The sequence below is a fragment of the Ruditapes philippinarum genome, unplaced genomic scaffold (assembly GCF_026571515.1).
Source record: "Ruditapes philippinarum isolate M1 unplaced genomic scaffold, ASM2657151v2 ctg4577_1_1_1_1, whole genome shotgun sequence".
In the NCBI taxonomy this organism is placed as follows: Eukaryota; Metazoa; Mollusca; class Bivalvia; order Venerida; family Veneridae; genus Ruditapes; species Ruditapes philippinarum.
The window spans coordinates 51,389-67,623 of record NW_026854935.1 but is presented as its reverse complement, the minus strand read 5'-3'; the positions used below and the strand labels follow the sequence as shown (position 1 = coordinate 67,623).

At 33.9% G+C, this 16,235-nt stretch overlaps 1 protein-coding gene across 2 annotated transcripts in view; it reads right to left on the bottom strand.

The window, feature by feature from the left end:
- Window positions 1–585: 585 nt before the first annotated feature.
- LOC132741529 (ribonuclease 3-like) overlaps window positions 586–16,235 on the bottom strand; it is a 44,823-nt gene continuing 29,173 nt past the window's right edge. For both annotated transcript variants that reach the window (XM_060729721.1, XM_060729720.1), the window contains exons 23-32: window positions 14,639–14,738; window positions 14,290–14,392; window positions 13,461–13,630; window positions 11,541–11,644; window positions 10,905–11,010; window positions 10,281–10,437; window positions 9,692–9,774; window positions 6,934–7,040; window positions 5,139–5,284; window positions 586–790 (exon numbers count right to left, since the gene is read on the bottom strand). In XM_060729721.1, the coding sequence (XP_060585704.1) occupies window positions 666–790; window positions 5,139–5,284; window positions 6,934–7,040; window positions 9,692–9,774; window positions 10,281–10,437; window positions 10,905–11,010; window positions 11,541–11,644; window positions 13,461–13,630; window positions 14,290–14,392; window positions 14,639–14,738 (1,201 nt within the window). In that variant the 3' untranslated portion in view covers window positions 586–665. The remainder of the gene's footprint in view (window positions 791–5,138; window positions 5,285–6,933; window positions 7,041–9,691; window positions 9,775–10,280; window positions 10,438–10,904; window positions 11,011–11,540; window positions 11,645–13,460; window positions 13,631–14,289; window positions 14,393–14,638; window positions 14,739–16,235) is intronic.

Genomic DNA, 16,235 nt, shown 5'->3' with positions numbered 1-16,235 from the left:
CTTTACAATTTTACAAGATAATTATAATTATCAATGCCTTACAGATCTGTTATTCTAATTATCAATGCTTTATAGATTTGTAATGCTAATAATCAATGCTTTATTATAAAAGATTTGTAATTCCAATTATCAATGCTTTTTAGATATGTAAATCTAACAACAATGCTTATAAATTTCCAATTCTAATAATTAATGCTACTAGATCAATTATTCTAATTATCTTTATTTTAGAAAATCATAATTCCGATCATGAATGCTTTCATAGACTTATATCATCAACAATTATCATTCTGTATTCTATAGATTTGAGCTGTGTCACGACATAACCAACATAGTGCGTTTGCCACCAGCATGGATCCAGACAAGCCTGCGCATCCGCGCAGTCTGATCAGGATCCATGCTGTTCGCTTACCAACTCTTTTACAAGTAGAGAAACTGATAGCAAACAGCATGGATCCTGATCAGACTGCGCGGATGCGCAGGCTGGTCTGGATCCATGCTGGTCGCAAACCCATTATGTTGGTTTTGTCATGAAGCGGCTCATTTATATTTTACTATCCCCAAGATCAATATCTCCACAATCACAAAGCATGGTGTTTCCAATATGTTCAGCTCTAGTTCCGACAGAACTCTGTTGGTTTTTATACAAATGTCAACAAAAAGAGTCAATTTTTTGCTGTGTCTACATCAGATGATTGGAGTTGTTTCTCATGCTGGAATTCTTTTCTAAATGCTGCAATCACAGCCTTATTTTTGGCTCTTGAAGGGTATACACTTCTGTGGAATAATCCTGAAAAAAAAACAAAAAAACAATAAAAAACAAAAATATATATATATCAAAGATAACCTGGTTATTTGAAAATACCAATAAATCAATGGAGCCATAATTTTAAGTGCCACAAAAAATGTAAAGACAAAAAAAATATCTTTAGCACTGTGATGCTGTAAAATAAGCCATTTTTGGCACAGCTAAAATTTTGCCATTTCAGACTAATTTTGACTAATTAGCATACCTGGTAGTTAAATATCTGTGATGGCTTTGAGAAAATAAGGTAAAACAGTCAAAAAGAAAAAAAAAATTAAACAAAATGACTTTCAGTGTTATCTGCATTTTATTACTGATGGTGAACAAGTAATTATTAAAAGTGAAAAAAAATTGAAAACTTTTTAGTAATTTACAGTATCAAAATTCTAAGGCAAAAAGGAGCATAACTGAGCAAAAATGAATTGCATGTTTAACAATCAAATTTTGATAGTGTATAAGTTAAATGTGATTATATATTGTAAACAGTTTTTGAACAAGAGCTGTCCGTAAGACAGCGCGCTCGACTTTTTTATTGCTTGCCAATAAAAAAAGTTTTTGCAGTAAAAGGCAATACAAGAATCTCTGTATTTTTAAAGTGAACAATGGCCATGAGCATTAAGATATTTAGTGAAGAATTATTTTACTGAATTGTGTGATACCCTTGAACACTGCAGCAAAGTTTGAAATGTTTAAGTCAAAAGAGGGCTGGTAAGAAAGAAAAAAAAACTGAGTTGAGCCTTAAATAAATTTAATTCTAAGTCGATAAAAGGCCTTAATTTTTAAAACAAATCCTTGACAGAGTTACCTTCTCTTGCGTACAGATGGGGGTAATGATGTGAAATAGCATTAAAAGTTTCAAAGCAATATCTCAAAGGGTTAAGGCAATAAGTGGATTTTACCCATATTCAATGTATTTTCTAAGTCAAAAAGGGGCATAATTCTGTCAAAAACCTTGACAGAGTTATGTCCTCTTGTCTGTTGATGAAGGTCGTGATGGTAAACAAGTATGGTCAGTTTCAAAGCAATACCTCCAATGGTTTTGAAATAAAGTGAGGTGGTACAAAAAACTTAACCAAGCTCAATACACTTTCTAAGTCAAACAAGAGCTGTCCGTAAGACAGCGCGCTCGACTTTTTTATTGCTTGCCAATAAAAAAAGTTTTTGCAGTAAAAGGCAATACAAGAATCTCTGTATTTTTAAAGTGAACAATGGCCATGAGCATTAAGATATTTAGTGAAGAATTATTTTACTGAATTGTGTGATACCCTTGAACACTGCAGCAAAGTTTGAAATGTTTAAGTCAAAAGAGGGCTGGTAAGAAAGAAAAAAAAACTGAGTTGAGCCTTAAATAAATTTAATAGTATTAAACCCACTTTGAGAGAATAAGGTATTTTTACGTCACTCAGAACACCTTGGTAAATGACATAATAACATAATTTTTCAAGAAATCTATGCCAAGGAAGCAGTATATTTTTGTACAATCAGCATAATATATAGATTTGACTTTGTATGTGAAAAGGCCTTAATTTTTAAAACAAATCCTTGACAGAGTTACCTTCTCTTGCGTACAGATGGGGGTAATGATGTGAAATAGCATTAAAAGTTTCAAAGCAATATCTCAAAGGGTTAAGGCAATAAGTGGATTTTACCCATATTCAATGTATTTTCTAAGTCAAAAAGGGGCATAATTCTGTCAAAAACCTTGACAGAGTTATGTCCTCTTGTCTGTTGATGAAGGTCGTGATGGTAAACAAGTATGGTCAGTTTCAAAGCAATACCTCCAATGGTTTTGAAATAAAGTGAGGTGGTACAAAAAACTTAACCAAGCTCAATACACTTTCTAAGTCAAACAAGAGCTGTCCGTAAGACAGCGCGCTCGACTTTTTTATTGCTTGCCAATAAAAAAAGTTTTTGCAGTAAAAGGCAATACAAGAATCTCTGTATTTTTAAAGTGAACAATGGCCATGAGCATTAAGATATTTAGTGAAGAATTATTTTACTGAATTGTGTGATACCCTTGAACACTGCAGCAAAGTTTGAAATGTTTAAGTCAAAAGAGGGCTGGTAAGAAAGAAAAAAAAACTGAGTTGAGCCTTAAATAAATTTAATAGTATTAAACCCACTTTGAGAGAATAAGGTATTTTTACGTCACTCAGAACACCTTGGTAAATGACATAATAACATAATTTTTCAAGAAATCTATGCCAAGGAAGCAGTATATTTTTGTACAATCAGCATAATATATAGATTTGACTTTGTATGTGAAAGTATTATAAACAAATTAAACAAATCCTTGACAGAGTTACCTTCTCTTGCGTACAGATGGGGGTAATGATGTGAAATAGCATTAAAAGTTTCAAAGCAATATCTCAAAGGGTTAAGGCAATAAGTGGATTTTACCCATATTCAATGTATTTTCTAAGTCAAAAAGGGGCATAATTCTGTCAAAAACCTTGACAGAGTTATGTCCTCTTGTCTGTTGATGAAGGTCGTGATGGTAAACAAGTATGGTCAGTTTCAAAGCAATACCTCCAATGGTTTTGAAATAAAGTGAGGTGGTACAAAAAACTTAACCAAGCTCAATACACTTTCTAAGTCAAAAAAGGGCCATAATTCTGTCAAAAACCTTGACAGAGTTATGTACTCTTGTCTGTAGATGGAGGTTATGATGGTGAACAAGTATGGTAAGTTTCAAAGCCATACTTGTAATACTTCTGAAACAAGCATTTGATAGTATTGCGGGCAATACAGTAGTCCCCTACCGGTCCCTCAAAAAGTTCTTTAATTGTCATACACTCCTGTGTATTGCCATTTATAATGAATTTGAGGATGAAGTCTGTATTTGAAAATATCGACCACAAAACATAATAAAATAAGTTTGTCTATATCACAGTAATGTGTTAAGTTTCCATGCTTAGTAAGGAAATTATGTTTATACAACCTTGTCATATTATTACGATGTGGGATTTTAAAGTAAATCCTATAAGGAATGAAGAAGTTGGAGTGAAAATACCAGTTTCTCGAAAAAAATCTAAGTTCAAGGGGGACATAATTCTGGAAATAGTCTTGCTAGAGTATTTAACCTTCTCAAAAATGTCGAGTGATAATAAGAAACATATATATGAAGTTTGAAGTAGATACATTAGGAAATAAAGAAGTTATTTAAAAAAGACAACATTTTTTCCCCTAAAAAATCTAAGTTCAAGGGAGGTAATATTGATATTTTTTGTGCTAGAGTTATAAACCTTGTCACATATGATGTGGTTGATGACCAGGAACTTATATTTAAAGTTTGAAGTAAACACCTTAAGAAATAAAGAACATATAGTGAAAAAGCTGAAAAATTTAAATCAGAAATCTTGAAATTCAGGCTATTTGTTGCCATAGCAACCAAAATTTTCAACATAGGAAGAAAAGAAAAAGATGTGCATAATCTCCAGACTGCCATCTACCCATATTTCAAGTTTCATAAAAATATTTTCAGTACTTTTTGAGTTATCACTGGATCCAGTTTATGTGTTAAATTTGCCATATTTTCAGACTATTTGTTGCCATAGCAACCAGAATTTTCAACATAGGAAGAAAAAAAAAAGACGTGCATAATCTCCATACTGCCAACCAACCATATATCAAGTTTCATAAAAATATTTTCAGTACTTTTTGCGTTATCGCGGGATCCAGTTTTGTGGACGGACGGACTGACAGACTGACAGACTGACAGACAGACAGACAGACAGACGGACAGACAGACAGACAGACGGACAGACGGACGGAGGGTAAACCTAAAGTCCCCTCCGGTTAAACCGGTAGGGGACTAATAAAGTGGGGTGGTACGAAAAACTTAACCAAGGTGTGACGCCAACGCCGACGCCGACGCCGGGGCGAGTAGGATAGCTCCCCTTTTCATAGAAAAGTCGAGCTAAAAAGGGCCATAATTCTGTCAAAAACCTTGACAGAGTTATGTACTCTTGTCTGTAGATGGAGGTTATGATGGTGAACAAGTATGGTAAGTTTCAAAGCCATACTTGTAATACTTCTGAAATAAAGTGGGGTGGTACGAAAAACTTAACCAAGGTGTGACGCCAACGCCGACGCCGACGCCGGGGCGAGTAGGATAGCTCCCCTTTTCATAGAAAAGTCGAGCTAAAAATGAACAAAACATTAAACAGGGGCAAAAAAATCTAAGGAGGGAAAGTGGCAATAACTTTAAAAATAACACGAAAGGATTATCTGCCCCTGGGATATGGTAATTTTGTTAATGAAAAAGTGTATAAAGTTTAGAATGAATAGCTTTGATAGTTTCCATAAAAAAACAATGATTTGTATTACGTACCTTGGTATTCTTTTAAAGCAGTTTCTGCTGCCACCATCTCGGCCTGCTGTTTACTTCCCGCCACACCCACTGCGAGCCTCTTTTCTCGGAAATACACTGCTACCATATACTTCCGTAGATTTGTTGGTCCATACTTCCTGATAACCCTTTTATATAAAGAAAAAATGAGCCACGTCACATAAAACCAACATAGTGGGTTTGCAACCAGCATGGATCGAGACCAGTCTGCGCATCTGCGCAGTCTGATCAGGATCCATGCTGTTCGCTATCAGTTTCTCTACTTGTTATAGAGTTTGTAAGTGAAGAGCATGGATCCTGATCAGACTGCGCGGATGCGCAGGCTGGTCTGGATCCATGCTGGTGGCAAACCCATTATGTTGGTTTTGTCGTGACGCGGCTCAAATGTAAGTCAATGTTTGTCAATGTAAAGTTTGCCTTTATAATAATTCTCATCAAAATTTTAATTGAATTTATAATCAGGGTTCATACAGACATCCAATGCCAAAATTCAAGGACTTTTAAGCACTATTTAAGCATGTATTCCCATTTTTTAAGCACATTTGTTGCACATATATCAACCTAAGAAGGATAGTTTATTTACCATATTTTCTTGAATTATACACATTTTCTGGCCAAAATTTTAAGGTTTAATAGAAGAATAACAAAGGTTGCATCAAAAACAAATTAGTTCAAAACAACTGCAATTTGTCCACTAACTGTAACGTTGAGCAAACATTTAATTGATTTTAATACTAAATCCTTTTTTAAAATTTTGTTGACTGTTGATTTTTATCAATACTATGTCATTCAATCATTTTCAAGCATATTTTCAGCAAATTTAAGCACTTTTTAAGCACTTTTCAAGACAGTAATCAAATTCAAGGACTTTTAAGCACTGTTTTACATTTTTAAGCACTTTTTAAGAAAGGGACTCAAATTAAAGCACTTTTTAAGACTGTACGAACCCTGATAATTCAAAGTATAGCAAATGATTTTTACAAATTCAACTGATAAAAGATTAATATAAATCATTAACATCCATCACTCTGTTTCCTCTTTAAACAAATATACAATGTAATTGATGTATTATTGCAGAATTTGTGCACATCATAAAATGAAGTGCTTTTTGGGGGGTTGAATTTTATGTTGCACAAATACAGTATAGATGATATGGCCACTTTACAGCTTTACTGGTGAAGGAAGACCTCAGGTGCCCTTACGTGCATTATTTCTAGTACGACCAAACACCTGAGTAGAACCATCAATGTTCAGCAAGAATGAAATGTTAACACATCACATGATGTCTGATGTGACATCTTGAAATTTATGTCTATACATTCAATGTAGTACAGAATGTTTTTATTAATTCTCTTCCTATTAGCAAATAAAAATCTTATATTCAATTCCATTTTCAATTAGCTTGTGAATGAAGAACAATGAATTCATAATTCCTTTTTATCCACATGATAAAATAAATGTAACTGTAAACAACACAGGTTACTTTAAACCAGAAATGTGTTTATAGGACAGGGGGCATGAACAACTTAATATCATGCCTATTAAAACCATAGACATTTCCAATTTTAGCAGCAAAAACTTTATCACCGCTTTTTCTAGAAATTGCAAGGTGATTTCCTTATAAACAGTATCATAAACAGAACTATTTTCCCAGTGTAGCAATTTGATAATCAATAAACTTATTTGCATGAAATTGTGAACACTGGAAAAGTTTATAAACAACCAACTAAATGCATGTAAAATGTGGACAAAGCTGAAGATCAAGGTAAAATTGTACTTGTAAATGGGTATATCTGGGCTGTCATCATTCATATCTCGTAATGTAAGACAACATTGCTGTAGCTGCGACTTAGGATCATTCCATTCCTGGTCTGCTATAAAGTCCTGAAAATGTGATAAAATATATTTATAATAAATGTATAGATTAAATGTTCTCTCAAAAATAAGAAGCTTATTTAATTGTGAAAGATGCTCAATTTCAATACAGTGTAACTTCCGAATTCCGGAACTTCTGAAATCCGGAAACTTCTAAAAACCGAACAATTTTTTTGGTCCCGATTTTTTCTCTTCTTTTTTCTATTAATATAATACTTCTGAATTCCGGACGATATTTTCGTAAAATTAGAGTCAAATCAATGCAATTTTACCTCCAAAAACCGGAAATATCCAAAGGTGTGAAATACATTGTAAATCGAGAATGTTTACCCTGCAGGAAGATTTAATCTCCCTATCGATTGTTAACTAATTAGCGGTGATCGTGTCATTTGACACGCGTTAAAATCACAAACTGTGAAATTGTATGTTTGAAGTGATGCAGTTAACCAAAGTAATTTACGGCGGTCAGTTAATTTGAAGTGTTTATTAGCAGATTAAATGACAATTAATATGACAATGTATGCATCGAACATCTTTAGGGATTTTATTGCATTTGATGTAATAATTAACTAGAGGATGCTTTTGTAAAAAAGCGCATGTCTCCCCCACTGCACTGTGACCTTGACCTTTGACCTACTGACCCCAAAAACAATAGGGATCATCAGCTCTATAAGACCAATCATCCTATGAAGTTTGAGGGCTGTAGGTCAAAAGGAACTCTAGTTATCATCCGGAAACGAGAAATTGACCAACGGTCACTGTGACCTTGACCTTTGACCTACTGACCCCAAAAACAATAGGGATCATCTGCTCTATAAGACCAATCATCCTATGAAGTTTGAGGGCTGTAGGTCAAAAGGAACTCTAGTTATCATCCGGAAACGAGAAATTGACCAACGGTCACTGTGACCTTGACCTTTGAACTACTGACCCAAAAAACAATAGGGATCATCTGCTCAATAAGACCAATCATCCTATGAAGTTTGAGGTCTGTAGGTCTAAAGGAACTCTAGTTATCATCCGGAAACGAGAAATTGACCAACGGTCAGTGTGACCTTGACCTTTGACCTACTGACCCCAAAAACAATAGGGATCATCAGCTCTATAAGACCAATCATCCTATGAAGTTTGAGGGCTGTAGGTCAAAAGGAACTCTAGTTATCATCCGGAAACGAGAAATTGACCAACGGTCACTGTGACCTTGACCTTTGACCTACTGACCCCAAAAACAATAGGGATCATCTGCTCTATAAGACCAATCATCCTATGAAGTTTGAGGGCTGTAGGTCAAAAGGAACTCTAGTTATCATCCGGAAACGAGAAATTGACCAACGGTCACTGTGACCTTGACCTTTGAACTACTGACCCCAAAAAACAATAGGGATCATCAGCTCTATAAGACCAATCATCCTATGAAGTTTGAGGGTTGTAGGTCAAAAGGAACTCTAGTTATCATCCGGAAACGAGAAATTGACCAACGGTCACTGTGACCTTGACCTTTGAACTACTGACCCCAAAAACAATAGGGATCATCTGCTCAATAAGACCAATCATCCTATGAAGTTTGAGGTCTGTAGGTCTAAAGGAACTCTAGTTATCATCCGGAAACGAGAAATTGACCAACGGTCAGTGTGACCTTGACCTTTGACCTACTGACCCCAAAAACAATAGGGATCATCAGCTCTATAAGACCAATCATCCTATGAAGTTTGAGGGCTGTAGGTCAAAAGGAACTCTAGTTATCGTCCGGAAAAGAAGAATGGACGGACGGACTGACGGACGGACTGACGGACGGACGGACTGACGGACAGGGCAAAAACAATATGTCTCCCCCCGAGGTGGGGGAGACATAATTAACTAGCATCGGACGATATGTAAGTTTATGCAATTAAAAACATTTCTACAAACTGATAGAAATTCAAAAGCATTTGCAGGTAAGGTAAAAATGTATTCTTTTCATTCACATCTTTATCTTGATTAAAAGACTATTATATATGATATTACAGTAATGGCCACATCTACCTTGACATTTAGTGATATTAAGTGGCTTAGTCTTGTCCACATTATCATAAACCTCTGAATTCCGGAAACCTCTGAAATCCGAACTTTTTGACAAGTCCCATGGGTGTTCGGTTTTCGGAAGTTACACTGTATATGTATATTCCTTTATTACAAATTTGGAACATTGTCACATAAAATATCATCAATATAAAAATGACATTTTATTTATATTGACATGAGCTTTAATCCCGGCAATAATCTAATTTCAGTGCTTTTTAGTGCCAAAATTCATCCCTAATCTACATCCCAAAAAGTATATATTTTCCCTAGAACTGAAAGTGATAAGCTTTTGCCACCAGAAAAGAGCCAGTCCAGTCTGTAAAACTGTCTATACTCTAAACTAGGCTCTATACTGTTGGTAGCACAGTATATGTACATTGTATTTTGATATTGAAATCTTTTTGTGACAAGTCCAGCTGGTTCAGGGTTTCATAAAGAGTAAAATGATAAACAGAACAAATTGTAAATCACCAAGCTGCAGTTGCTTTTTTCATGTGTGGAAAAATATAAATTAATCATGTTCATATACAGTGCCATACTAACTATAATAAAATCTTTTACCTACTATATCAAGAAAGACTAAATTCATGAAATATTACCTCTAATCTAGGAAAGAAGCATATATCTGTTAGTATCTGGCATGGTTCCAGGCCACCATCTACATACAGGGCACCATACAATGCTGAAAATACATAGAGGATATCAACTGTAGTGAAAACAATATCCCAGTATACATAATACCACCTTTTTCTTATTCATACTACAAATATACTTAAATATATTTTAGTAACCAGTTAAAACATTAACTTGTTTTCATTACTACTTAAATGAAACTAAGTAGTACCAACTACTTGTTAATTAAATGAGCTATGATCTACATAAATGTGGGTTCACACTCTGTCAGGGACTTTGGATTCTTTCATGTGAGGAAGCCAGCTTACTAGCTCACAGAAGAAGTTTGGTGGTTCTACTCAGATGCCTGGCCCTGTCTGAAGTTATGTACATAGGGGCACCTGAGGCTAACACCAGCACAGCTGGAAATGTGTCATGTGGCATTTAGGTGTAAGTATGACAAAATCCATCCAAACACCAACAAACATTGTATTATTAAAGAGTTTTGCGCTTTTCAAAAAACAAATAAACATTGTGTTATATTGTTCTATAGTTAAGTTTTAACTAAAGTGTTACCTTCGAGCAGATCAGCCTTTTCTTTAGTTTTCAGATCTATATTGGTGAGAGGTTTCTCAGCTTTTGTCATATTCACTTTAATGACAAAGTCTGGCATTCCTAGCTCCGTGGCAACAGTTGACTGAGTTTTGTTGTTTACCAATGAACTTCTTAACAACTGAAAAAAGATGTAATGTATTAATGAGAAAGGTGCCCTAAGGACATTGATGCCCATATATTTCATTGTTTTGTCAGTCAACAGATGAATGTATATGCCCTTCCCAGGTGAAAGGCATAAAAAATATCAAGTTCAAAAAAGGCCATAATTCTGTCAAAATCCATTATAGTTATGGGTCTTGGAAATTGATCTCCAATTATGCTTTCAATAAAGTTTGTGAAGTTTCAATCAATTCCCTTCAGTACTTTTGGAGATAGCAACCTGCACTCAATAACTTAATCAAAGTGTGATGCCGAAGCCAAAACCTAAATGAGTACAATAGCTTTCCCTATCCTTCCAATGGTGGAGCTAAACATGATATAACACACTTAACTTAATTCAAAATGGATTGTCCTAAATGCAATACAGGGCAAAACCGTAACACAATATCTTAGTCAGTAAGTAAAAGGTTAATGATCTAAACATACAGTAAGATGTCCTTCGTGATGATCTGGGAAATGTTTGAAGAGATAATCTGTACAGATCAGCTGCATTATTGTATCTCCCAGGAACTCTAGACGCTGATTATGTCCACTGAAATAAATTTAATACATGCACAGATACCATAGAAACTTGTTCATATTATAATAATGCTTTCAATAATTGTTATATCATTTTTAAGAACTTGCAACTGAAAACATATTCTCTAAAACCTATTAACAAACAAAAAAGTACAACAAATGTACATATCTCAACTTTTTTTCTTCTTCATAAATCCTTATCTGTGATGATAAAAATAAGAATGCTCTGTAAGATTCAACCAAATATGTGTATATTTAACAGTTTAATATATTGAGTTTAATAACCAAAAAAAACTGTTTCATAAAGATATTCTTTTTGTGCTTGCATAGCAGACCATCATCATTATCATAATAATCATCATCATTACAAATATAATGATTTTCATTAAGTTTAACTTTATCATCACCATCATCACCATCATCATCAACTTTGTCATGATCATTATCATCATCACAATTATAATTGTTTACAACCTTATCTTAGTTATCATCATCATGTTCATCATCATCATCATCAAAATCAACACCACCACCTGTACTTACTATGTAAGATTGTTATATCCAACATTTCTCTGTGTGAAAGCTCTAGCTAATAAACGTATGTGTCTAAACTCATAACCAATGTCATCTTCAAACTGTACCAGTTTCTATAAATACAACATAGTATGGTATTAAGAAAAACAAACTTATTTCTTGTTCTAAATATAGCTTTAATTACGAGTACCTTTGCTCAAACCATCTGTGTAATTCAGGTCATATTCTGAGAAAAAAACTTACAGAACCCATAAGCCCACCTGTAATTTTTATTTCTTGATAAGAACATAAGAATATGATCTTCATTTAGTCAGCCGATTTGCTTTATTCAATAATAGACTTTCATGATATCTGAAATCTAACTTACAACGATGAAGAACAAGTTATGATCTCAGAAAAAAAGGAAATTGTTGAAACCCCTTTGGGGAAATCAAAAGATTAAGAAACAAAGACATGTTGTTCAAACCTTTTTAGGAAATGATCTCTAAATGAAGGGACAGGTTGATTAAACCCTTTTCGGAAATTACTGTAAAATCATTATTATTCGTGGGGCACGAATTTTCGTGGTTTTCGTGGGTTGGTCAATCCACGAATTTAAGATCCCACGAACTTTTATCCCAACAAATACTTCTTACCCAGTCTTTGTTCTATACTATATATTACAAACATGCGTCGGCTCTTTTCCGGCCGATATTTCGTGAAATTGATGTATATACAGACAGATAATCAGGTTAGTGACTTATTAAATCCGTTTACAATATTTAAGAAACTTGAAAGAAAACTCGATTATATGTCCGCAATTTACTGTCACAAATGTCGCATATACGTACTTGATCGTTGTAGTATACTAGGACTTGAATGTGTCAACAAGAATACTTGACATAATCGAGTAAATATGGGAACCCAGGCAGTGCAATAATTAGCGCTAATAAGAATTGTCAGTTTGCTCTTATATATAAAAAAAGTTTTTGATATTAATGTCGTAAGTACACAAAACTATAAAAAAAGAATACGATCTCTAAAACAGATTTATTTTACATTATTTTGTCGTTTTAAATGATCCAGTTTATATGAATTTAAATCTGTATTTGTGCGAATGCTATTCCGTCAACAACAAAGACGCCACCGACTTTTACAAGATCCACACATACAGTACTCGTGTTTTTTACCGAGATTAATTTATATGCATGTAAATTTACACAGTCGCTGTGACGTTGCGTGTAGTTACTGTCAAATATGTTAAGACCAATTCAGGCTCGCTGGTTAAAACCTGTCAGGTGTCGTATAAATTATGCAATATGTTTACATCGGCGAATTACAGGGGCAGTGTGTCCAATGGAGGTGCATATCATGTCACATACATGTGTTAATTGCAGTCAATTATCGGCAGTAACTGTGCTATATTAGTTATGCCCAGAGGCAAGGATTAAATTTATTGACAAGCGCTGTGTGACAAGTAAAGATATGTACATGTTGTAAGTAAAAATGTTCGGCGATTAAGTTTAAGATTATTTTGCATTAGGTTACTGAATTTTTTTTTAACAAGAAAACGAAAATCCACGAATTTAAGAACCCACGAAAATGCCCTTTCTGATAAAACCACGAAATTTCATGCCCACGAATTTAAGTGAATTCGCAGTATCTAAGAAGTAAGGGACATCTTGTTCAAAACTTTTCTGGGAAACAAACTCAGAAGAAATGGGCAAGTTGTTCAAATCTTTTTTGGGCAATGTGACTTCAGAATACTAAAGAAGAACTTGTGACTAGTTGTTTGAACCCTTGTGGTGAAATGATCTCAGAAGAAATGGTTCAAACCCTTTTACAGGGGAAATGATCACAGGAGCAAAAGATGAATAGTTCAAAGTAAGCAACCTCTGTATCCTGACAGCCCTAGAATCTCATTAGATATCCTCTCATGAAAATGTTTACCTGTAAAACATGACTTTGTTCTATCCAGTGTCTGTCCCCATCAGGCTCATCTGCTACTAAAGGATGTTTCGGACAATTTACCCAGGTATCTAGAAGATCCTCCTCTTGAAAACACGTTCTAGAAAACACCCTGTCCGCTAGTTCTATTCCACCATCAAGATATAATGCCCCTATAAAATATCAATGTACATGTATATTAATTGATAAAATCAAGGACTGATAACTATTTCTAGGTTATATAATTTCATATACATGTAGTTGAAAATATTACTTATGAAAAATTCAGATTAAAAAATAACCTGTAATTCATAAAGAAATACATGTACATGTATTTCTAAAATATAAAGAAATATTCAACTCGGAGAGCTATGAAATAGATTGCTTACAATCTAGGACCTAAAGTGGCATAAATATGGTATAATTACTGATTAAAAGTTCCAAATATTATACACTTTGCAACTAGAGCTTAAAATATGGCATTTTCACTTACACATGCCAAAACTTGCATACTTATCTTATTTCAGTTCTAGAATGTAATTCCTACCAATGAAAACCAAACCAATTGTCACATCAACACTGTAATGATCATATGACAACTTTCCAGCTTTAGTCGGTGAAGAATACCTCGTGTTCAGGCACATGCCAAGTAGAACCACTGATTCTCCATAAGCTAGCTGAGTAACTTCCTCACATGAAAGAATTAATAGTCTGTGGTGAGATTTGAACCAACAGCAGCGAGAGGCAAGTGGTTTGAAGTCAAGGACCTTAATCACATAAAAAATACGCTATGATATAAAATAATATTTGAGTAATATGTAATGTATCTCACCCATCAGGGCTTCAAAACAGTTGGCCATTGCATGTTTGAGATTACTATCATGACATAGGTCAGGGCCATGGGCATATAAAAGATATTCTTGCAGCTTAAGTTTCTGAAAACAAAACAGTAAATTAATTAGCAATCATTCATACTTGTGCTCAAACTTAGTAATAAAACTTAAAATAAAATTTTAAAATAGTTTTTTTGTCTATTGCAATTGTTGAAATCCTCATAATCACTGCCAAATACATAAACAAAAACATTTCTGAGAATTAAAATATTATAAGACTAATATGAATATGACAGATGCAATTAAAATATCAAACAAGATGTGAAATGTTTAATGTAACTGACTTACATCAGCAAGAATGGCTAGGTGAGCATTATTGACTAGAGATCCACGGTACAAGGTCAGGTCACCTTCTGATGCCTGCGGAAACATGTTGTACAGATGTGTACTGAAATAAAAATATATCACACAAGTCATTAAAATATCACAGATTTAAGAAATATACTTTAAACACCAAATTTAAAATTACATGAACATTTTGAAATAATCCATTCTAAGCTATATTTTTCATAAAAACAAAATGCAACAATCATACACAAACTTATGGGCCAACATGATCAAGTCCATTAACTTTCAAATACTTCTCTCTCAGAGTTTTAGGTTCAAACTCTGCCACAGACATTTAAATATCTGGGACAAGAAAGCTTTCTATATACCTCTTAAAAGTCAGAGATACTAGCAAGATATAAGGCACTCAGGGGCATAAAGATGTCACAGTGAACCAATGAAAGTTCAAAAAATCCCCTAATAATTTTAACAATGTCCTTGTAACTTACAGCTTTACCAGTCCTGATGGAACCTAAGAGATTAGCTTTTGCCCACAGTATAGCTCTAGGACAGCCCGTTTGTATTTGCAGTGTAACCTGGTTATATACTATTTGTAATTCAATTTATATAAACTGATATTTAAATACCATATACTTTTGAGTAGACTGTTCCAAATTCCAGGCAGGGTTAATCTATTACATAAATTCAGCAGGTTAACAAAATATAAAATAGGGTTTTAAACAAATATACATTTTGAGTTCCCAGGGATTCCTGTTTTATTATGTTGGGGCTCCTTTATTACAAAACAGGTGTCCAGCAATGAATATTATGTAAATCTTTATGTTATAGGGAAATAATGCAAAAGTTCCCATATTGGTTACACTGTATACTCTTGATAACTTGGAATATGTTCTGGATTCAATATTGAATTTTAATCCAGCACACCACAATAAAAATATACATGGCATGTACATGCATCAATTATTTTTCAAGTTAAAATCATGCTTTTCATACTTTTGTTGCGATATTCCAACACAGAGGTTTGATATGTTCCAAAGTCTATCTACAAAGTTTTGCAGTTTGAAAGTGGTATATACTTTTTTTTTTCAACATTTAAGTTTTTTTTCAGTGCATCCCAATGGATGCAAATTGATATTTTGTAGAGGTCCCATTGATAGATGCCTACTATGACCTTTTATTTGAAAAACAATAGATTTAACAACCAACATTAATGTGTGCTATTTTGTTAACAAATATGTTGTGGTGAAATTCTTATTGTATAATACACTGATAAAGAATACCCAAACTAGCAGACAACAGGATTTTCTCATCAGTAGTTTTAAGAGAAAAAATAACCAGCTGCATTTTTCACTATATAAATGGTATGTAAAATGGTCTGACAGTTAACAGTTATTGTAAATACTTTAGTGTCATAAATCTTAAAATCAGTCATTAAATCACAACAAACTAGGGGTTTAAAAAAGGCTTAATTTGTATTGTTTTAGCATAAGAGATATCGACTTTACTCAAGATAAGGGAAACTAGAAATGTGTCCATAGGACACGGATGCCACTGTTCTGTCAATCTTAAGACTCTAGGTCAAATATTTTTTGGACAA